Source organism: Adiantum capillus-veneris, chromosome 3 (assembly GCF_014529385.1).
Source record: "Adiantum capillus-veneris isolate H3 chromosome 3, ASM1452938v2, whole genome shotgun sequence".
Classification (NCBI taxonomy): Eukaryota; Viridiplantae; Streptophyta; class Polypodiopsida; order Polypodiales; family Pteridaceae; genus Adiantum; species Adiantum capillus-veneris.
In genome coordinates this window covers 13,815,756-13,840,638 of record NC_140933.1, presented here as the reverse complement: position 1 = coordinate 13,840,638, position 24,883 = coordinate 13,815,756, and the positions used below count along the sequence as shown (strand labels likewise).

Here is a 24,883-nt window from a genome sequence, read left to right as displayed (position 1 = left end):
GGTCCAAAACTACCATGAGTGGTAGAAAAAAGAGGTGTAAATGGATAATCCAAATTGGAAGAGAACCAAAAGAAGTAAAATATGAAACAAGGATAGTAGTAGGCTAGGCTGCCCCACTCCATGTCCACTTGCCTCACATCCAGTTGCAAATGAGAGAGAGAGAGAGAGAGAGAGAGAGAGAGAGAGAGAGGGGTGGTGGTCTGCATCATGTGGGGGTGTGTGAAAGAGAGGGAGGAGGAGGAGTCGTCATGAGTCATATATTGAGGGAAGAGTGCCATTTGTAGTTTCGTGAGGGAATCGTGCCTGGGCCTGACCTTTGCCACGATCTCTCTTTTATAGGCTCATGCTCCTCATTGGTTGAAATAATTCTCTCACTAGCGGGGCCTCTTCTCCTTCTCCTCTCTCTCTCTCTCTCTCTCTCTCTCTCTCTCTCTCTCTCTCAGTCACACAAGAGGAACACCCCCCCCCCCCCCCCCCCCCCCCCAACCCAAAAAAAAAAAAAACCAGAAACCTAAATGAGCATTTGCATTGAGCCTCTCAAGATTATAAAAGCGCCATCTTATGCTTTTCCACTTTTTGTTCCCCTCGTAGCTTGTTCTGCTCAGGCTTTTATGTAATAATTCTAATTGTAAGTTACCTCTTTATTATGCTAGCCGCCCCCCACCTTCATTCAACAGTTTATGAGAGTAGCCAATATGGTATTGCAAATGGGCCAGTTAGTACTCTGATTCATTGAGAGACCACCATTAAGGCACCTTAATCAATCAGCTTAGCATCATAATTAAGAGCCTTAATCTGCCACCCTCATTATCAGACATTGTTGGGATGAATTCCAATTCTACACGCCCACAAGTTCTTAATTAATGCCTTGTGTTAGAGTATAGGATTCTGCAAGAAGATGCCACAGCTTCAAGTAGTTTCTGATTAGTCTCTTTAGAGACTTCTTCGCCTTTCGAAATATTTTCCGTGTGTCCATAGCTATTGTCAATTGCCCGCAAGCTGGTTAGATGGATGTATCTGATCAGCACGTTCAACAATCTTCACATGGCCCTGTCTCTCATACCCTTCTGCCACTGAATTACATACACAACTTGCAAACTGTAGACAACCATAGCCCTCTTATCCCTAATTATACCCTTATTCAGCCCCCTCTCATCATCAGTTCGTCCTCTTTAATGATGGGTGACCATAAGCCAGCAATTAATCACTTTAGTGCTAGCTACAGGCCAGCTACTCCCTTAAGCTCTCCTAGCCTTTCTACTTTCAACGCAGGAAACATGAACATCGATCCGACGAACTGCAATTCAGGATTAGATCATCTGCCCGGGAAACAAACTTTTGACTATGGTTTCAATCAGATCTACGATGACCAGCTGCAATTTTTTGAAATTCCTGGCGGCAGCGATCGTCACCAAAGCGTGCATTCTACAGGGCAATCTAAGAATACCCAAAAGCCAATCCAGCATGAGAATGCGACAACACCTGCGGAGCTTAATGTATCCACAAATTTTTTTACAAATGGGCCATTCTCTTCTCAAGCTGGCCAGATGTTGTCAAGCAGCGGCGGAGATGTCCTCAAGTCTGAGCTCGGTGTGGGTGTGGATAGCTTTGCACCAATCTTGACGCAGAGGTCGAGTGTGAGCGGTTACCCTTTTGCCTCTAATGGATCTTTCTTGCATAGCCTTGTGGACATGGAGTCCTTAAAAGAAGAGGCATATAGCAATGATCATGCAAGAAGTGGTGCAGATTCTGACCACGAACCTGCCCGTATGCCATCTACCTCAACTCCAGCAGATTATCACCTCCTGGATTTCTCCAACTTTCCTTCATTCTCCTCGCAAGACATGCCCGTTTCTCATCGATCTTGTAAGGGAAACGCAATCAACGAGACCAGACCAACTAGCTCGAATCCCCTCGCACCCTGCAGCAACGTCTCTGCTGGCACGGAGGGCGCCGCACTTGGCATGGCTGTTCGAGGGAAGGCCCAGACAGCACCAAAAAGAAGGTGCATATTGGTCTTTTCTGCAATTCTCAATCTTAACCAGGATGAAATATTGCCGTATGGGCCTTGCAATTTGTCGCTTCCATACATCGATCTAGGGCTGCTAATGCTGTGCTTCATTTTTCTTGTATAGCTATTGACATAAGCATAACATTACTATTGCATGGTTTTCCAATATATATATCAATAACAGTACCATTTTTGCAGCAGAATTGAGCTGAGGTTTTGGAAGCATCCATACATACGATTATTATTTTTTTTTACATAAAAGCGCAGGACTGTCATATTTGCTTGACTGGTTGGTAATTAACCCTTGTTAGGAATACATTAAATAATACCGCATGGCAATAGGGAGGTATGCTTTACCTCCTTGATTGATGAAGGGACATGATGATTGATCATGTCCATTGGTCACTACTGGCAGTTCACACGACTTTGGGATTGTAACCTTTAAATATAGCAAGTGCATGCACGTGGAGTTGTAACTGCCATTAAAGAATCAGCCACTGCCAAAATTACAAGCTGTAGGTATGTTCATGATCGGCAGTACACTATGTCTGGTATCAAGGCAGCTTTTTGTAGTGTTTTGTAAAGGGAGAGTCTCCCTGGCTAGCATATGGTCTCAGGCATGGATTTCATGTGTGCCATGGTTCACGGTTGTAACTTTGATATAATTTTCACTGCTTTGTTGGAAAGGAAAAAAAAAATAAAAAATTACAAGCTTTGTAAACTTAATTAAAGGTTTAAGGTTTGCTTTGCATTAATAGCTTGCCCATCATATAAAGGAAGATTCCAATATTATTTTTATTCTTTTAATGCCACCACATCATGTGCAGTAGTAGCAGTGCCTTCTAATATTTTGACCTAATTATATAACATTTGATTGATTATTGAGGATTTTAGCCAAAATATAATGGGAACATAATTGGTGCAGAAAATTGCAACAGAAGAGGGTGGTGTGTGTACCAGCGACGGGGGGCGTGGAGCGACCCACGGGGGAGTGTCTGCCGTCGGATTCGTGGGCGTGGCGGAAGTACGGCCAGAAACCCATCAAGAACTCGCCTTATCCCAGGTCTCTTCTTCTTCTTATAATTCTATTTGGTTTCCCTTGTAGCTCTCAATATGTCTCAAACTAAATGGTGTACTTGCAAAACATTTAAGTCATGGTTGTAAATCTACATGCAAATTGTGACAATTTGGGAGGCTTTGTTAATGAAAAAGTAACTAGTATGTAGTCATGATTATGAGAAAACCTTTTCGAGCCAAATCTTGGCAGATGTTGTGAGGGAAAGAGGGGAGGCGATAGCGTGCCGAGTGCTTTTTGATATAATAAAAGGGGTACATACTAGTCAATGAAACCCATTGGGCGAGTTGGTTATCTCATATTTAAAGATAGTTTTGTGCGAGTTCAATACTTACCTAGAGACTTTTTGATTGGTATGCACTAGACAATTTTGTGCGAGTTCATACTGCCTAGAGACTTTTTGATTGGTATGCACCTACAAGGGTAGGTTGTGGAGCACAATGATATTTGCAAAGATTCCAGCTAATATAAAGATAGAGCCACTACGCATAGCTATCCATATGTTGCTGCTGATCTGCAACTACGCCAAAATCGACATCATTAGGGCCAATTTGGTTGAACTAAGGGCTGTTTAGGGTTTCTCTATTCTTGATCTAAGGGTCAGGGAGGAGCCACATTTCCAAAAGTATGGCACTTTTGTATACGTGTCAAGATCTCCTTCACTTGCTTTTGGAATATTTTGCACTATTTTAGACATAACTTTTGCATATGAACTCCAAATTTAGTGCTCAAATGGTCCATGGGTGGTGCTTGATGAGCTCTATCCAATGAGTATCCATGTTGAATAGTTTTGGTAAGATCTTCATGGTCTTTTTTAGGTTGCCCCTTTTTAGATCCTTCACAACCCTTTTTTCATCCAAATTGGTCCTAATGAGAAGGGATACACCATCTCCAACTTCTTTGAAATCAACATGAGTCACCATGAAGAGGCCTCTATGAGTCCAAGGGCACTTTGAAAGAAGAGCTGAAGGTACTTCTAGGTTTACTTTAATTAATAGTGGAGTGCGCAAAACTAGTCTCTATCACTCTCGGTAGATAGACCATGTTGATGAAGTCTAGACGTAGTACCACCAACAACGATCCTCTTGTTTGCTACATGATTCCAGTGATAACTATAGGCAAGAAGTCATCCAGGTGTACCATATATGTGTTGAGATTGATATCTCAATAGCCCCCAAGCTCAATGCCATCAGTTGTTCTCCAACCATAGCTCAAATTTGCCTCAGCTTCTCTACTCCTAGGGCCTTCATGAAGATTTCTGCAACCTGTTCATCTATCCTCACATAATAAGGTTCATACCACTCACCAAGAACCCTCAAGGAGTGTACTCTACATAAAATTTCCATATCATGTGCATTCAAGGCATAATTTAAACTCCCTTACTTGTAGATTCTCATAAACCAAATTTCACTTTTTTCTATTGAACCTATGTAGCCCCTCATTCATGGATACCATTTTGTATTTGAAAAATGTGAAAAATTATGGTTAGAATGTCCTTATTATTGAACTCACATGATGTATTACATAACTTGTGAGTGATCCCCTCAGAGAAAGACCCTATCTTTGATGAAATGGTGCACCTCAATGTGCTTCATCATCACATGGAACACCGGGTTCTAGGCCAACTATATATTGATGAGTTTGTCATAGTCTATGGCAATAGGCTTTTGAACCTATATGCCCAACTCTTCAAGTAGAATCTCAAGCACCCATGCTACATAACATCCAACCATCGTAGCACCCTGGACCTCTACACGTAGCCTCCGTAATTGAAAAATTAATTACATGTTTCTTTTTGTTAGCGTGGCTCTATGTAATAGCAGTGCTCTCAAGTGAAAACATAAACCTGATGGTAGAACACCGATCAAATAGGCTACCATCCCAATCTGCATCTATGTAACCATAGAGATGCATCTGCATGTTAGCCTCATGAAAGGGTGCATAATCCAAGGCACTCACCGCATCCAAATGTCACTCCATGGGAAGATGCATAAACTGGCTCTTGAGCCCAATGTCGAACTCAAATCTAGCCTTGAGATTTCCAAGTCAATGAAGATATTCACAATCTTCCTATACATAGTGGCATTGTCAACCGCATCACATAATTCAACTTGTATCTTCAACTTTTGATCCAAGGGCATATCAATAGGCTTACAATCAACCATATTGTACTTTGACATCATATCCAATGCATATTGCCTATGTGACAACCATATACCCTACTTTGTGCGTATAATCTCAATCCCCAAAAAATAACATAGCTCTTCCATATCCTTCTTGAAAAACTTCTTCTTTAAGAGGCTATTTACATGCTCAACTTTAGCTTCATAATTTCCACCATCCATCAAGCCATCCACATAGATGGATATGATCACAATACCTGCTTCATTCTCCCACACATAGAAGGAGTGATCCATATGATCCATCACTATTTTTAATATATGTAGGCTCATTCTAAACACTTCACAAAAATAGAGAAAGATTATGATGAAATCTTCACCATTAGAGAGAGCTTGAGCTCTTTTCTATTTTTTATATATGTAGGCTTAGAGTCAAACATCTAATTACTACTCTTGATACTTTCAAAGAAGAAAAAAAGGATATGTATTAAATTTACAAATGTTTACAAAAAGCTGACGTGTCATCGAATAATATGAGCGAATTATATGAGTCCGCATATAATATGCCCATTATTCATGTATAAAACAATTTTCAAATAACATATCATGCAACATAAATAGACAATAATTGTCTCATGCTAAGATTTGGTGCTTGGTTTGGCCCAAAAAGTGATTTTCTTGGTTTACATACATAATCGGGATGTCTCATATCCTCATATACTTGTCACTATTCCATATACACCTCTTCTTGCAAGTCACGATGAAAAATTGTATTCTTCACATCTATTTGATGCAAAACCTAAATTGCTTGGAGCACACATTGAAATAATTGTACATGCAGTATGCTTCTTGGCCATGGGGACGTTGGAGGTCTCCTCATATTCAATGCCATACTCTATGCATAGCCCTTTGCTACCAATTTAGCTTTGTACTTGCTCATTGAGCCATTTACATTGTGTTGTAGTTTGTAGACCCATTTACATCTAGTTCCTTTTGATATTGTGTTGTAGTTTGTAGACCCATTTACATCTAGTTCCTTTTGATATTGGCACCAAAATCCCCTATCTCATTAACATCAAGGGAAGCTATCCCCTCATCCATATTGGATGTCCTACAATGTCCTCAAAACAAGTAGGCTCTACATCCTACACAATCTTCACCATACATGCACAATGGTGAGCCACATAACTGGCATAACTCTATACATGATTTCTTACTCTCCTTGATTTTTATTGAATGGTATTAGTGCTAGGTGTTCTATTTTCTATCTACATTCTTCTTGCACTCGGAGTCTTCAAAGAGGTTATATTGAATTCATTATGAAGAACTTGTTTCGAGCTACTTGAATCACCAACATCATGAATTGTACTTAAATTAGCATCCTTAGGGTATCATCAACCTTTTTTATCTCTTTTCTTGATACATTCGGCAAAATTTCTTGGAGAAGTACGCTCCCCTATTGAAGCCTCAATGTTTTCATGTCTTATTTTCAACCATAACCTTGAAAATTTTGGAAGTGACTAAACACCTCACTTTTATCCTTCACAAAGTAAACCCATACCTTCCTTGTATAATGGTCATTGATGAAGGTAACAAAAAGCATGCATCGGCCCATGGATGCAGTCCACAAGACATCACACATCCGAATACACTATCTCCAACACAATTTTGCTCATGTTTGTCATGTGGAAATGATGCCTTTACCTAATTTTCACCTTATGCATTTTAATGGTCTTAAATGGAATTGATGAAAAATATATCATAAGATCTTGACTTTGCATACGTTTAAATCTTTGCATATGTTTATGTCCAACATGCTAGTTATGCCAAATGTGTATGTTTGCAACAAATATTGAACCTTGTGCAAACATGGTAGCTTTCATCTCAAGTATATCTACATCAAGAGTGAGAACTCTACCCACCTTTTTATCATATGCAATGATCCTTTCATTATTCTTGTATTCTTCACAAAAATGCAATTAAAATTGAACCTTACTTGCAAACCTTGCTGAACTATTTGTCCATTAGACTCCAAGTTCTTTGTAATGTTGTGTACATGCAATACATTAGCCAAATCCATCACCCTTCCATTTGTCAAGGACAATGGTGCATTCCATGTATGCCAATAGGATGAACTATATTATCCCTAGAATCAAAATAACTAGGATTGTCCAATTTTTTTTTGTCCCTTAACCATTCACCATGGCTGCTCTTGTGATTTGGTACACTCAAATATGCATATAATACATTATCACCACAATTTGATACATTTGCAAACATAGTGTTCTTTGTATGTTGCATACAATTATGTAGGTACCACACCACTGCCGATATAAATGCATAATTGTTTTTTTGCCTTCTTTGTGAATAGTCACAAGTGCTTGTAGTGGTCTTGATTGCTACATATCCAACATCCCTTGGCATTATTATGCACATTATTTTTACCAAAAAAACTTCAACCTCTTTGACCCCCCTTACCTCACATATTTCCTTTTCCACTTGTATTTGGCTTTGATTATCACACATCTATTGGTTCCACTATTTTGGTTTCCACAGCCACAACCACCTCCTTGACTTGCACCACATGCTCTATCTCTACCTCTATTATTGTTGGAAAAATCTACTTAGAATTACCTACACCTTGTGAAGATCATTCTTCACCAATGTTCTTCTCAACAAAGAAACAATATCCATAAAACTCAAAATGTTCTCTTGAGTATGAATAAAGTATGGTTCCACTATTTTAGTTTCCACAGCCACAACCACCTCCTTGACCTGCACCACATGCTCTGTCTCTACCTCTATTATTGTTGGAAAAATTTACTTAGAATTACCTACACCTTGTGAAGATCATTCTTCACCAATTTTCTTCTCAACAAAGAAACAATATCCATAAAACTCGAAATGTTCTCTTGAGTATGAATAAAGGACTAGAAATGCTTCTTTAATGGTCCTAAACTATGTAAGCACGCTTCCACCTTGTCATCATCCTCAAATGTGACACTAAGAGATGCAAGAGACTCAAATATGTCCATCTTTAAAACTTAATTGAAATTTCCTCTAGTTAGCTCTTTGCTACTTCTCTTCAGCTATTAATTAACATTTTAAAATTGTTATTGAGCAAGATTTATGTGTTTGTGATAATCAATTACAATTGCAATTTGTAGCCGTATAATGTAGGTTGGTTCGAGGAATCTTGTAATTTTAAGAATTGTGCATCTTGCTCTTCTATTTCTATCATTATCATACCAATCACACTTTTCATATCTTTGATCTCCTCCTCTTCATGATTGATTCAGTCTTGTATACTTTGTATCTCCCTTGAGAACTTCTCTCTCTCTCTCTCTCTCTCTCTCTCTCTCTCTCTCTCTCTCTCTCTCTCTCTCTCTCTCTCTCTCTCTCTCACGTGTGATCATAGACTAATAAGAAAGGCTCTCTACACATTTTGTAAATTGCAGTAAAACTACCTCTTTTACAAATTTTGTCAAAATTTGGGTAAAAAGTCTCCTCTTGTAAATCTGTAATACCTACATACATAAAAGGCGTACCCCCTGGGTATAATGTCAAGCTCATAGCTTCTAACATGCTCATTGAGATGCTCTTGCTCTATGGCATTGACATGAACATTAATGGTTGCTGACCTAAACTTTCTCCAATGTGCTTCCCACAACAATTTGTTAATAAAAGTCTTTACACTCAATACATAGGCCCATATATCATCTTCTTGAGGTAGATTTCTTGGTTCTGGGGTTGCTATAGGGGATACCATTTTTGTGTACTGGGAGGAGGATTCTCCTCAATTATCTCTAACCGTGTCAATTTGTTGAGTCTTTTCAATGTTCATGGTTTTTTCTCTTTGTAGATTGTCGGTGGTGAAAGTGGTGGGGGAGATGCCTGGTCCTCCATTCTATTGGAATTAGGGCTGCAGAGAAACACACATAGCTTGGAGAAGATGAGGGAAGCTCAAGGCACACAAGAGAGAGTGTATTACTTAGTGTGAAATAGAAAGATAGATAGCCCTAGAGTGATGGGCATATATACAATGCACGGGGAAAAAAACCTCCTAGTGAGGGAAAGAAATACCCCGGTAGTCCTAAGTGTGTTCACATACATCACTACCACATGTATATGGTAACAAATCTCTCCTAGGAGTGATGCAATGAACGAGAGATGGCACATAGAGTATAGGGAAGTGCCATGCCCTGAGGACATGATTAGTCCACAATGGGGAATAAGCCCAAATATTTGCGGAAAGCTTCAAACTTCTCACGAGGAAATGCCTTTGTGAAAATATTTGCAAGGTTGTCCTATTTTGGCACATAAGACAAACTGATCTCTCCTACTGAGAGCCTCTCCCTGACATAGTGGTAATGCACCTCAATGTGCTTTGTGAGAGCATGAAATACTGGGTTCCTCAAAACTACCAATGTGCTCTGACTGTCAGTGTAGATAGTGTTGACAGTGTCCTGTCCAACACCCAAATCACCCATAAGGCATCCGAGCCATACACACTCAGTCGTAGCTGCGAAGACTATCCTTCTCACCAAAATTTCTAGACGAATTGATATCTTAAAGGTCCTTAGTGTGTTCACACACATCACTATCACATGTACATGGTAACATATCCCCCCTTGGGAGTGATGGGTGAACGAGAGCTGGCACATAAGAGTATAGGGAAGTGATATGTCCCAAGGACATGATCAGTCCACAAAGAGGAGTAAGCCCAAAGCTCTATGGAAAGCTTCGAACTTCTCTGTCTTGTACTCAGTCTCACAACTGGAAGTGACCATAGTAGGATGCTTCTTGCTCAACCATGATATGCATGAGTTTCCAAGCATGAAACAAAAACCACTTTTGGATACTTGTGTGTCAAAAAATCAGCCTAATTTGAGTCCGTAAAAGCATGTAAATCTGGTAGCAATGATCCCTTCTTGGGATAAAACAAGCCAAGATGTAAAGTGCTACTAAAGTAGCAAAAAATACTCTTGATAGCCTACCAATGCTAAGACCCTGGGCTATGCATGAATCTGCTGACCTGTGAGACTGCAAACTAAATATCGGATCTCGTACTACATACATAAATAAGGTAGCCAATTTGGTAAAGAGTGACATCAGCAGGATCACTAGCATCATGACGAATCAATTTCAAATGCGTTTCCATTGGAGTGGCAATAGGTTTGAAATCCTCAAGTCCAAACTTACATAACAATGTTTGTATGTAACTGGTCTGACACAAGGCAATACCAGCATCAGACTGCTTATAGTGTATGCCCAAGTAATGATACAATATCCTCAAATCTTTCATCTTTAAAGTTTCATTCAAATCACTCTTAAATTCAGCAATATGTGCCTCATTCGGACCAATGATCAACAAATCATCCACATAGAGAAAGACAATGAGAAGTACATCACCTTCACGCTTTACATACAATGTGCTTTTAGTTGGACTATTACGAAATCCTTGTTTGACCAAATGAATGTCAACCCTCTTATACCAAAGACGAGGAGATTGCTTCAACCCATACAAAGATTTCTTACATTTGCAGACTTTATCCTCTTGTTCTTTCTTGACAAAACCGCAAGGCTGCATTACATAAACTTCCTCAAACATGTCACCATTCAAGAAAGTAGTAACAATGTCTGGCTGATGTACATCTAATCAAAATGAGCTGCCAATGCCCATAGAAAACGCATAGTAGTTATACAACAAGTGGGAGCAAAAGTCTTTTCATAATCTATGTCTTTTTACTATGCATAACCCTTTGCAACAAGGCGAGCCTTATAGCGATCAATCTCACCATCCGGCTTGGGTTTCAACTTGTAAACTCACTTTCTACCAATCATGGCCTTTTTGCCAAGAGGAAAATCACATAAAGTCCATGTGTCATTTTCTATAAGTGCATCATATTCAGATTGCATGGCAACCATCCAATTTTTTCAACTTTGTGCTTCATCAAAAGACATAGGTTCCTCAACATCACATAAGCTAGACACAACCAAAGCATAACAATCTGATGCATAAGATGCATATTGAGAACCTGAACGAGTGTAAGGTGCATCCAATTCATTGTTACGCAAAGTATGCACCAACCATTTTGGCATACCTCTAGCCTGCTCAACCTCAACCCTTTCCTCATCAAGTATATCATGTACATCTGCACCAGTAATAGGCTGATTTGTAACATTTTCAAAACCCCCCATAGACTGTACATTTGCCTCATTGGAATTTACATTGAAACTTCTGCCACTGAAAAGAGGCAACAAAGTGTCATAAATGTTTTGTGAGCTTACATTACTTTCTCTAGTACATGACAGCAAGGGCTGAACAGAATCTTTGACAAACACAACATCTCGTGAGACCAAGATACTTATTGTTTGCGGATGATACAATATGTAACCTTTGCTTTCAACACTATAACCAACAAAATACATTTGACAACCTTATCATCTAATATTTTGTGTTGTGTTTGTGGCGCCAAAGCATATGCCAAATAGCCAAAAACACGCATGTACTCTATAGAAGGCTTTCTATTATGCCATGCTTCATATGGAGTCATAGGCTGTAAAGATTTTGTAGGACACATGTTAAGTACATAAGTGGCACATATGATAGCCTCAAGTCAAAACAAATGCAAAAAAGCTTGACTTTTGACCATACATCGTGTCCTTTCCGTAAGTGAACTCTTTTTCCTCTCAACAACGCCATTTTTCTAAGGTGTATATGTCATTGTACAATGGTGTTTTATCCCATGACTAGCAAAAAATACACTGATATCATGAGACGTATACTCCCCCCCTCGATCGGAACGGAGGGTGCCCATAGTACATTTTGAGACATTTTCAACTATAGCAAGAATTTGTTTGAAGCACATAAACGCTTCAGAATTTGCTTTAAGCGGATACACCCATGCATGCATGTAGTAATCATCAATGAAAGTTACAAAGTAAAGGTAATTTCGAAAGGACGGAGTTTGCATGGGTCCACAAACATCACCATGCACACAAGCTGCAACCTGCATGTGGCCCTAGCTGATTGAACCATCCTTTGGAAACTTCAAACGTTGCATCTTACCCAAAATATAGCATTCACAAACATGTTTGACTGGTGCTTCAAGAAGTGGCAAAGAAGCAATCACATCGGATTTCTACAAACACAGTAAACGGACAAAATTCAGATGCCCAAAATGTGTATGACAAAGTTTTGCATCTGAAATAGCCTTTGAATCCACGACAACATTTGAAATTTTTTTCCCACACTTGTTATACAAAGTGAGCTTATACAACTCATGACATAAAATGCAAGATGCAACAATTTCATCACCAAAACTGAGATCATGTACTATATATTTGTCATCCACAAATTTGACTACAAGACCAAGTCTAGCAAGTGCAGATATAGACAAAAGATTCTTCTTGATCCTAGGTATATACAATGCATCAAAATTTGTGAAGGAACTGCCATTCGCAGCAGTTAGCACAATCTTTCCAACTCTCTTAATCGGATAAGAGGCATTGTTGACTGAATTTCCATGAGGTACATCCTTGTTGAGAGAGGAAAACAAGTCACGATGTGAGGTAATGTGCTTTGTAGCACCAATGTCAAAATACCACACATGTGAATCTACAGCAAGTGACATGTATGCATCATGGACAAAAGGATCATAAGTGCACTTTGCACTAAAAACCCATTCTGCATCAACATCAACATCACAATTTCCTTTCACAGAAGACTCAATAATAGCTTCACTTGTATTGGGATCCTGTACTTGATCCAACCTCTTTCTTCTTAGTCTCTTTTGCCTTCAATTTTGGACACTGCTTGATCAAGTGATCATTAGATTTACAATAATGGCAATGCATCTTCTTTTTTCCCTTATCATCGAAATTCCCAGACGAATTTCTGCGCACATAAGCATTAGGAACATGTGATTTACCACTCGCAAAAGAACCATGAGAAGTGGCTACATTGCTATTACCACCTTTTCTTTGAGCAACAATAAAGGCCTGCTCAACTGCACGCTGTCTAGTCCTGTTTTTTGGGAAAGTGACTCGTGCAACAACAATGTGCATAATTCATCAAGCTTAACAACTTATGGATTTTCTTGGATTATAAGTCTCCAAGTACTAGCAAAAGTCTGGTAAAATCTGGCAAAACATCAAGAACAGTCTGCACAACAAAATTGTCTGAAATGACTTCACCTGTAGAAATAAGTTACTCATTTATATCCTTGACACCAGCAAGGAAAGTGTCCATTTCATCTTTCTCATGCATAACTTCGACTCCAGCTCTTTACATAGCAATATAATTTTAGCCTCATTGCGGCTTGCATAAAGACCAGCTAGAATATCGCTAGCCTGTTTTGCAGATTTTGTTGTGAATGAATATGAGGAGTAATAGTGCACAAAAATGCAATCACAATGCATGAGCGTGCACATAATTTACATCCCAACGAGCTTGCTCAACCATAGGCAAAACAGCTCTGGCAGTAGCAATCTTGCCAACAAAACCTGCAACATCCTCAACATCGCGTACATCCTCAGAACCAGGACGTACATCAATGCCCTGCACAATGTTCCAAATGACCTTTGGCACTAGAACATGTTGCATCATATAAGCTACATAGGGTATAGGTTGTCTCCATTCAATCTATCCTTAGTAGCAAACATCTTGAACACATCTATGTTGTTGTCAGCCATGGTAAATGTTGCACCTGATGTGAAAACTGTCCGAAAAGAGGAGAAAAAAAGCAAGAACAACATGTGCTATATAGCACAAACCGTAGGAGACTATAATGGACCCGTTATACAGAAAATGACATCGATAAAATTTCCACACAAAATGAAAAAATAGCATGCGCACAATACTGCTTATAGTGGAAACGAAGACCGAAATGAGCCCAATCAAAAATCTGAGCCCAAAATGAGTCTAAGCTCATAGAAATTGAAGAAAGTGAGCAGGCATGTGTTGGAGCTGCTGGCGACTAAGCTCGGGAGGAGGCAACCTACTCTGATACCAATTGTTGGAATTAGGATTACACACACAACTTGGAGAAGATGAAGGAAGCTCAAGGCACACAATAGAGAGTGTATTACTTAGTGTGCAATGGAAAGATAGATAGCCCTAGAGTGATGGTTGTATATACAATGCACTTGGGAAAAAACTTCCTAGTGAGGTTTACATGCTGCGGCGGTCCTAAGTGTGTTCACACACATCACTACCACATGTATATGGTAACACATTTTGTCTATCGTTTATTCTTCCCCCTGTGCTTGAGATTGTGATTGAGGAGGGGAAGGTGGCCAAAATGCAGTCTCACATTGTTCTTAAGCTCTCCATTGATCCTCTTCTTCCTTGTTCCTATTCACTTTCCTACAAGTTTTCTGTTACAGTTGATGTTGCTCATCTTTGCTTTTCCAATTGCTGCCATTAGGGGAATTTTGGGGTCTCAAAAGGGATCTCTAAGAAAATCCATTCATCACCTCCCCTTGAAATTGGGCATCCAATGAAATTTTTTCACAAGAGCTTCAAACTTTTGAGAGGTTAGAGATTTAGATTCTAATCATCAGGAGCTATCTGATGATATATTGGAAAAATAGGGCTTGTAGCTAGTGATGGGTGCAGCTAAGGTGGGTGGTACCTAATGCAGGCCATGGAGAGTGTGCAAGCAAAGAGAGAGAGAGAGAGAGAGAGAGAGAGAGAGAGAGAGAGAGAGAGAGAGAGAGAGAGAGAGAGAGAGAGAGAGAGAGAGAGAGAGAGAGAGAGAGAGAGCAGATATCGATAGGCCTCAAAAATCAACACGCTATTGTATTATGATTAAAAGCCTCTTTACATATAAAGGGTGAACTTGCCATGCAAAGTTCTACAAATAACTGACTCTGAACTGCATGCTTTAGGGGTGTTTCCCACGGACTGACACCAAAATAACTAAACGAGGGCTTGAACCCAACAATCCCCCCCTCAATCCCGAACTAGACATGCCACTTTCAATTTTTGTGTACTCGTCAACTAGAAGTTTTAGGTTCTCTCACAACCAAGGATTTTGGTGTATCCATAACCTGGTGCTAGGTCAGTAAAAAGTTAGCTACCAATGAGTGGAGTTTTTGGTTCACTGCCAAACCTTGGGTTTAAGGTGTACCCAATAACCTCATGAGAAGTAGAACAAAAAAAGAGTTGAGAACAAAAGACGGTATTTTGGGAGGTCTTACCACTCTGGTATGATGGGTGCAGCTAAGGTGGGTGGTACTGGATGCAAGCCATGGAGAGTGTGCAGGTAGAATGAGCGAGAGAGAGAGCAAAGATCGATAGGCTTCAAAAATTAACACGTTGTAATTGTATTATGATTAAAAGCCTCTTTACATATAAAGGGTGAACTTGCCATGCAAAGTTCTACAAATAACTCACTCTAAACTGCATGCCTTAGGGGTGTTTCCCACGGGCTGACACCAAAATAACTAAACGAGGGCTTGAACTCAACAGCTGGGAGGTGGTTGCTACATGGAAGATTTTTGGTCAAAATAGAATCTTCCATGCTACCACCCACCTATCACTAGAATATTGACGAGTTAAATCTAGATCTCCAACCCCTACAAGTTTGGAGCAGCTCATTTGCAAAAAAAATATTGGATACCACCGTGATGACATGGATTTCCTTAGAGGGTCTTTTTGAGACCCCAACATTCCCCTAGTGTGTATTTGTTCACCTTTCTTGTTTGTTCATCAGCCCTTCTTTTTGCATCATTGTCTACTTGCTTCGCCAATTGTTTTTACTCATATTTTTTGAATCTTTTCTCTTTAGTTCTTCTCATATCTTGAGCCACATCTTTGAATTTCTTCATTCGTTCCTCCTTTAATACCCTCTTTCTCTCTTTAGCTAAACCATTGGTGCGGTTTAGATTCTCTTTCTTGACTAGATTTCATTTAAAATTAAAGCTTATCCATGCCATCTTTTGTTACGGTTGGTGATAGTTCATGTGCTCCCCTTCAAAAACTCTTGACTTCCATTGTTTTTGATAGATTCTAGGTGATACAAAATTCGGGACGACCATCTCCTTAGGCATGCTTGGCACTTCTACAGGTGTGCCTTGGGGCATCTTTGAATTTCCCTCGGAAAACTATTGTGGATGCCACTCAAAGTTTCTTTTTGTCAATCCAACAATTAGAAACTTTTTGGATCCTTTTATCCTCTAGCTGATTTGCTTCCATCTTGGCCATTCTCTCTTTTAGAGTCATCTTTTTTGGAGTTCCCTTCTAGTGCTTGACATGGTTCCTGCATGATCAAATAGTCAATAGCTTGCATGATTTAAAAATCAAAGAGTGCTCACCAATCTCCTATTGATATTGTTTAATCTTGTTGGGCAATGGTTAGCATTTTTAGACTTAATTTTTTAGTACAAGATATGTCTAGACACCTAGGCCAATGTACAAATTTAGGATAATTAAAAATTTCAGGCGAGGTTAATAATTGAGATTATAAAAAAATATTTTTAATGCATACCTTCAATTGAATCATGTATATAAATTCCCTCGTGTGTCCCTACGTGTGATACCACTTGATTTGAACCTATAAAAGTTGGTGAACACACTAAAATCATGTTTGCAATCTCTAGAAATGGCTATCTTGATGATATTGATGATTTTAAAGTCCGAATGAAGGCATGCACCCTTAATACATGGAACTGAACAACTAGCTTCTTCTGAGGTCAAATATCCCCACTATGAGGGAAAGTTATCAGGAATACAACATAATCTATGAGCATCCCCCCATTTATTGGGTTGAGGAAATTCTCCATGGTGTCTTTGTTATCGTCCTTCTTCTCACCAAAAACTTTGGGTGGTTTCATGCTCTTAAGCAATTATTCCACTTTGTTTTGGTCCAAAGACAATAACAAATCAGCCTTAAAAAGAATCTTATCTTGTTGGATATGTTTCTCTACTAGGACTATGATTGGAGTAGATGTATTGCCCTTGGCTATATATAATGATCTTGCTATGGCCTTGTATAGCACTTGATTCTGTAGATATATAGTCACTATATCTACACCTTGTCTATATATAGTGATCCTGTCGCTATTGCAAATAAAATTCCCCTTATGTATGAGGATACTTAGATAGTTCACACTACCCCTCAATGAAAGAATGCTAGGGGGTTGAATAACCCCACAAGCTTCAACAAGTGGCTGTTGGCTTTAGATGTGGATGCAGTTCACATGATTTAGGTACACAAGTTGCATCAACAATTTTTTGGTCTTATGAATTATAAGGGAAATGAATACTTATATGGAGAACAATAGGGTAATTATTATGGAGCTCTTACATGCATTCAAAGCTTCCTTACTCCTTAGTGACTTTTAGATCACTCTAAAGACAATGCAGAGTTTTCCTCATTCAATCACAATGGGGCCCTCTCTACACAGTCAATGTATATGTCAAAAATAATCCTAATTGTAGAATAGAACTGTGGCAATGGCTTGTTGAACTCAAAGTTCCTTAAAGGATCCTTTGGAAGGAATTTTGATATGGTCGATAATAAGGATGAGACCACTTCTTTTGCAACTATCATTTCAAAGGCTGAGAGACCAAGGTAAGAGAGTATGAATGCAAAATTGATGGTCACAAACTCCTAGCTTCTATCTACCAAAAATCTCAAGGTTTCTATTTTTATTCTAGCACCTACACTGCCTCATGGTATTGACTTGATAGATTTAATTTTTTTGTAGAAGAGTGGCTCCTAGGAGTTGCTGGTATGTATATAGATCTAGAAATGTCTCTTTTTTATCATTTCTCCCTTGTATTGACATTTTTTGATTGTTATACTCTTGCTGATATGAAGAATATTGGCTTTCTCATGCCTCTTATGGTCAATAACAATCTAATATATAATGAAGTTTTTAAGAAATTTTTCTTTGAGATGATCATTAATGTACAAGATAGATATGCTCAACCTCTTTGTCTTGGAATTCCTTTTGTTAAGGCATGCAAGCTGATTGCATAAAGTATGTAGGGAAACATGTGACAAGATTAAATCAAGCAACTGTTAGGGATGCAATCCAATGTATTAAGGGGGCACAACTACACGATGTTAAATATATTTCCTAGATGCAATTGCAAGAGCTAGCTAAACCAAGACAAGTTGTTAAGGACTATGATGAAAATTTGGTAAACAAAGCTAAGATTCTATATGGACAAAAGGAGTTGAAAAATAGTCATGGTACTTCTAAAGCCTTTTTTGCACAATTGAGAAAGAGGCATACAAGGGACAGTCTGGTAAAGATTATTTAAAAGATGGGTGCATTATCACTCACTTTGTGGACATGTTGCAACACTTTGTGCAATACTATGAGGCCATAAGCGATAGAAAACTAGATGCATGTAATGAAAGAATACATGCTATGGATCTATTGTTGTGAGCTGTGGATCTACACATTGAGGAAGCAAATGCTACAAGGATGGAGCAATTATTTGAGGCATCGTATTGAAATGGACTCTTGAAAAGTTTCTTAGTGAAAAAACTCCTGACATATGTGGCACGTCCATAGAGTTTGTCTTAGCCTATGGTGAGGAACTTGATCAAAACTTATCAATTTTATCTGGCTCACTCAATGTATGGATTCTAGCTTGAAACATGGCACCGTAAAATTGATCCCTAAACACATCTTATGTTCTTTTGTGGCTCATTGGAGGCCAATAATAATGATGGAATCCTTGCTAATGCAATTTATATTTGAATTAGTCCTTACGTAACAAAGCATGCATGTATTGCCAAATCAGGGTTTATTAGAAGAAGATCCATATATGATGATGTTTTGACAGTCATGTTGGGGATGGATCATGCAAGGATGACAAATTAGAAACTAATCTTGCTTTAGCTAGATTTTGCAAAGGAGTTTGATATTATATTATGAGACTTTATCTTTGCAGTCTTGACCAAGATGGGCTTTGGATGACCTAGAATGTCTAAGTATATATATTTGCTAAGGGAAGGTGCAATCTCCACAATCTTGATGAATGGAAGGTTATCAAGACCAATAAAAATTCCTTGATCTATTAAACAAGGGTGTCATTTGAACCCCCTTATGTTTTTTGTGGCCACACACCCCCTTTTTATGTTTTTGCAACATCAAGCTCAACAGGGTCCATCAATGGTCTTTTTGTATAGAGGAAACAAATGTGGGGATTAGGCTTTGTTGACAACACAATCAACTTTCTACAAGCTAAAACTGTAAGCATCATGAAACGTATGGGATACTTGGGGTTATACTCATTAGCTGTTGGCCGTTTGGACTTATATCTGACTGAATTCTATCTCATCAATATCTCATAACTTTCACAATGTGGTCTAGAGAGGTAAACAACTTGCCAAGGGCCACACCCCTTGGCTATCCAATGGGTGTGGAGATTACTTAAAAACAAAAGGTGATGTGGATCTTGGAAAGGGCCCATGTGAAGGTGGCTTCTTGGCACTGCTAGGAGTGCACTCCATTTTGATGCCATATTTGATATATTTTCTTCCATTGCTGGATTGGTTTGCTGCAACTTTCAAATATGCCATTTTTTTTTGTTTTGTTTTTTTTTTTTGGGGGGGGGGGGGGGGGGGGGGGGGGGGGGGGGGGTGGGGGGGGGGGGGGGGGAGAAAATACCTCGGCATGGATTGCATGGAAATATATTGAAATGCATGTTCATGAAGGAGGATTAAGGATTTTAAATCTGAAAGTGCGTACACATGCTAGAAGACCCATTCTACTTATGGACATGCTCATATCAGATATCTTATGGGTTGAAATCCTGTGACGAATGTTGAACCAAGCTGTGGTATACTTTCATGGGACTTGGGACATGGCAATTTGGGAAAAATTGTTCACTGCAACACCATTTAAAATGCACTCCTAAACTGCACAACTACTTGCTGCTCATGAAAATATACTTGTTCAAAATGGTTTGGGTAGGAAGGACTAGATACACTGGCAACTCTGTGGGTAGTGAAAACATTTTTTGGAGTTTTGTATTTAGGAAACCACCTACAAATTTTTTCGGGGGGGGGGGGGAGCCATACTATTGGTCAAAGAGGCATCAACTCAATTAACAAGTTTTGGACTCTAACAGCCAGCTTATTGCTTTCCTAGCTAGTTGCCAAGAGGATATTCAAACTTGATAATGGATTACGGATTGCCTGGCACCAATTGTGTGCACATGCATTCTCCCTTGAATTACTTGTAATCAAAATCTGCATGACTGGTTTTGGGATTGAGCATTGCCATCGACCTTAGCCAACTGCTCGACTTCCAAAACTAGTAAATTCTCTTCCTTGAAGCACATGTACATGGAAAGATGTAACATGATGTGGAAACTTGATAAATCCCAATAGTGGTGGACTTAAGGATTGAAGAACCTATGGAGACTCCCTTGCACTTTGAAGCATAAGGTCTTCTTGTTGAGAATTTGGATTGGTACTCTTCCCATTGGGAGAAAGAACATGTCTAATGGGCTTTGTGACAAATGTAACAGACAAATGTAATGGACTACATAGACGCACATGTGAGATGCTTGGTCTCTTTGCATGGTTTTTGCCCTTCAAAATTTGGTTCCTTGCATTCATATGGTCTCAAGAAACAAAGAAAGTATACTCTAAGAATAGCTTGCCTGTGCCTCCAATTTTATGCAGGTTGTTGGAAGATGCCACAACTTTGGGTAAGCATAGGGATAATTACTCCATTATGACGATTATGCAGTAGTTGTAAGAGACGATGTAATATAAACAATATATATAGACTATCTTTTCTAGAGAGAGAGAGAGAGAGAGAGAGAGAGAGAGAGAGAGAGAGAGGGAGGATTATTCGCTTTGCACATAGATTCAATTTTTACATATATCACATTTTAATATTTTGTTAACATATATCAACTTTTAAAAATGTTAAGTTTTATGTAAAACATAATTGGAAAGCCATTTTGAACGTTGAAATAACTTGTTGCTCACTTGTAACCACTTACTTTGTATGCAGGAGCTATTACAAGTGCAGCAGTGTGAAGGGCTGCACAGCCAGGAAGCAAGTGGAGCGCAACCCGTCCGATCCCATGATGATTATCATCACCTATACCGTGGAGCACAGCCACCCTGCCCCCACAGAGCCCCCTAAACCTGCCCTTGACGAGTCCGAAGGCGATGATAAGCAGATCAACACTGATGATACGCAGATCAACGACGCTCATATCAGCAATACTGTGGATCGCACCGATGCTACGAGTGAAGAAAGCTGCGAGCCCATATCGTCGGAAGGCAACTTGAATGATATAAGCAACGAGGAGGTTATGATAAGCGATAGTGATCGTCGGAAAGTCGAGGAGCAGCAGCAGCAGGAGCAGGCGCAGTTGCAGGACAGTACGGTTATTGAAGATGACGATCATGTGGGCTTATTTCCAACCACGCCGACGTCAGCTACTGTAAGCTGCAGCAGCGGCTTATTGCAGTATCCTTTTGGCAGCCTCAAGTCGAGATCATCCAGCAAAGCAGATGATGATTTTTTTGCCCAGCTAGGAGAGCTTCCTGATTTGTTTGGAAAGAACTCGGCTTGGCCAGGCGCCCAATGTGAACATCATAATCAGTCCTCCGCAGTAACACCATCCTCTAGTGCAGCCCATCATGATACCGGGAGCATCCCTATAATTAGCACCCACATCAATATCGACCCCTTTGATCTTTACTATTGGCCATGATCCTCTCCTTTCTTAGGTCATTTGCATTCCCAGCTTGTCCGCACCATTACAACATTGTAAGTACGTGTTAAACACAAATCCCATTTTTCCTACTAACGTACTCATTGATATGGTTATCTTCAGTAAAAAAGCAAACTTCTTGAAGTCTCTTTCAATCAGAGTTCATTTTTCACAGGCATTTTACCCATTTTTTGGGCATTTTTCCCGTTTCTATGGATAACGATGTGAGCTACCTTTCAGAAAATACATTAAATTAGCCCAAATTATGTAGAGTCTCTAAACTTTGAAGGGCAAAGGTGGTGACCGTCAAAATCGTTGACTTATGCCTAATGTAAATTTTTGCAATCACCATTTAACTCTAGATACTTTCACTATTATACTAATCATGAGTTCATTATCACATTTGTACACATGACTAAACTCACAATGTGTACTTCTTAAGCCCTTTGTAATCAAAAGCCAATCAAGACTAATTAACTCAGCCTATATAACAATTCATCATCATTTTCTTAGTCTGTATTGAGAACATAGGTAAAATAGTTTAACTTTGTTTGTGTCAAAGCACTTGGGTGTGAAAGCATGTAATGGTCTCTACACAGCTGGTGTCCATGGACGAGCCATGGACACTTGATATAAAAATATGTTGCCATGTTTTATATGCAAAGCTATATTGAGTAGCCATTATGTTATATACCAATGGATAGCTTTCTTAGAGTACAATCTAAAATGCAAGCGCTAACAAATTTTATCAGATTTTGTAAAAAGACCATAATGCCTCCATTTCCATGCTATGCTCTATGATAACAAAAATTGATTTCCACCATTGCATGCTTTTTCCCTTGGCTCAATCTCATAGAAAAAAGTAAGTGATGCCATTTTTCTTTGAGGCAGGTAGGGATCAAGCTCCTTCATTATATTTATCAAGTGCCACCATTTTTGTTAGGATTGTTGCATGTTTCAATTATATATTATTTACCCTAAAGTAATCCATGTGATTGTGCTAATTCCTATTAACAATGCTAATACATAAAAATGCTAGAGCAAGAAGGTCAATTTTGGATTATGCAACTAAATTAGGGATTTCATCGTGTGATCACATTAATAACGCAAGTAATTACATATGAAAAAGACGTGATCACATTAATTGTTAACTTGATTTTGATGGTGACCTGCAAAAACCAATAGAGCTGGCAACCTCGTTGGCTATATGAATTTTCCCTGCGGTCCCGCCGGGCTTCATAGTTTTCACGATGGGCCACCAGGAAAATGAAAAAAAAACCGACGAGCTTCATTGTATATAGTAAAACCTCTTCTAACTTTGGCATCTTGACTACGAAAATCGAGTGTATGTGAGTGTCGGGTATAATAATCTCTTTGTAAATTAACCTAAGGTTACAAAGTCAAAGGTCTTTTTTCTGGGCCGAGCATGATTCTTAATACGGTAATCAATTCTAAAAATATTTAAACCCTTCACCGAAAACAAAGGTACGAAGCCATGACATTTGAAACTTTGGAGAGTCGTACTCATTGCGAGGAAACCATTGGTCCATAAAAGGGCGGAAGTTGATTTAATTAGAAGATGAGGATATTTAAATAACAAGTTGATAGTCAAAGGTCAAATTCCCTGTACTAGTGTACTAGGTATATAAAGATCCTTGAAGTCTTGCATTTTACACCATCATAGATTTGAACTGACATACATTGTCACTACTCAATATGAGAGCTATAATCCTTAATTGGGTGAAAATTTATATATTGAATTGGATACATGTTGGGTACAAGTAGTTCTCAACTATGTAATTGTATTGAAGTATGCTCAAATGATAAAAAATATGCCAAAATTTACCATAAGTAAAGAATCGGCGATTATCTACTTTTGAGTGTATATTAGCTCAACCAGGAGACAAAAAATTTGATTTTCCCATTCTTATGCTAGTAGACAATTGAATGTGGCAGAGAAAAACTATACAACCACCGAAAGAGAAGGATTAGGGATGATCTATGCCATTAAAAAGTATAGACACTACCCATTAGCCAACAAATTTGTGTTCTTTGTGGACCACCAAGATTTATTTTACTTGGTCAACAAGCCATGCAACACAGGGAGAATAGTGAGATGGTTCATCATTCTTTTGGAATTTGATTTCATTGTAGTTGTAAAAAAAGGCACCACACACCAAAGAGTAGATCATTTATCAAGGATTATTTTAGGAGAACAACGAAAAGGGTAGATGATGATCTACCAGATGCATATCTGTTCTCCGTGAAAATGATACCCCATTGCTCAGAAAATATGGTTTCATTGATGACTATAGCTCAACTGGATTCTCAAATATCACTTCCTATTACAACAGGATTAATTTGGCAATTGGCTATGTATCGATTACTAGATGGAAGGATATACAAAAGAAATCAAGATGAAATATTGCTTTTGTTTATTAATCCTGAGGAGAAAACCCAATACTTAAATCAAGCACACACTACCATAGTAAGACTTCACTTTGCGGAAGACCAAACTATGCAATGGATCCCGAGACTTGGAGTAATTTGGCCAACCATGAGGAGTGATGTTCATTCATTTGGGTGAAACATTGACTTCAATGCTAAAAACAAACACCCATACCTCATGTCATATTATTTTAAATCTCACTCATTCCTACGTGGAGTAACTATATATATAGTTACTTACTTATCAAACAGAACATTTCTAGAGAATATGAGTAAACACTGCCAAAGAGCTATTGAAACTGAAGCAAGAGACTATTCTCTTATTAATAACCACTAGTATCAGAGAGGCAAGGATCAACATTTGAATCTCTATGCAAATGAAAATGAATAAATACCCACGCTAGAACAAGCACATGCTGGATTAGCTGGAGGTCACTTTTCTAGTGAAACCACTGCTATAGAAATTTTAATGGCAGGCATATGGTGGCCAACACTTTTTTCAAATACCAAAGAATATGTTT

The 24,883-nt window shown here is 38.8% G+C and overlaps 1 protein-coding gene across 1 annotated transcript; it reads left to right on the top strand.

Moving 5' to 3' along the window:
- The first annotated feature begins 634 nt into the window (after window positions 1–634).
- On the top strand, window positions 635–22,050 carry LOC147460530 (uncharacterized). The gene is made up of 3 exons (XM_086498826.1): window positions 635–2,005; window positions 2,937–3,074; window positions 21,203–22,050. Exons 1-3 carry the CDS (start codon window positions 1,008–1,010, stop codon window positions 21,912–21,914), a joined length of 1,848 nt encoding a protein of 615 aa, XP_086354952.1. The 5' UTR covers window positions 635–1,007; the 3' UTR covers window positions 21,915–22,050.
- Window positions 22,051–24,883: the final 2,833 nt, after the last annotated feature.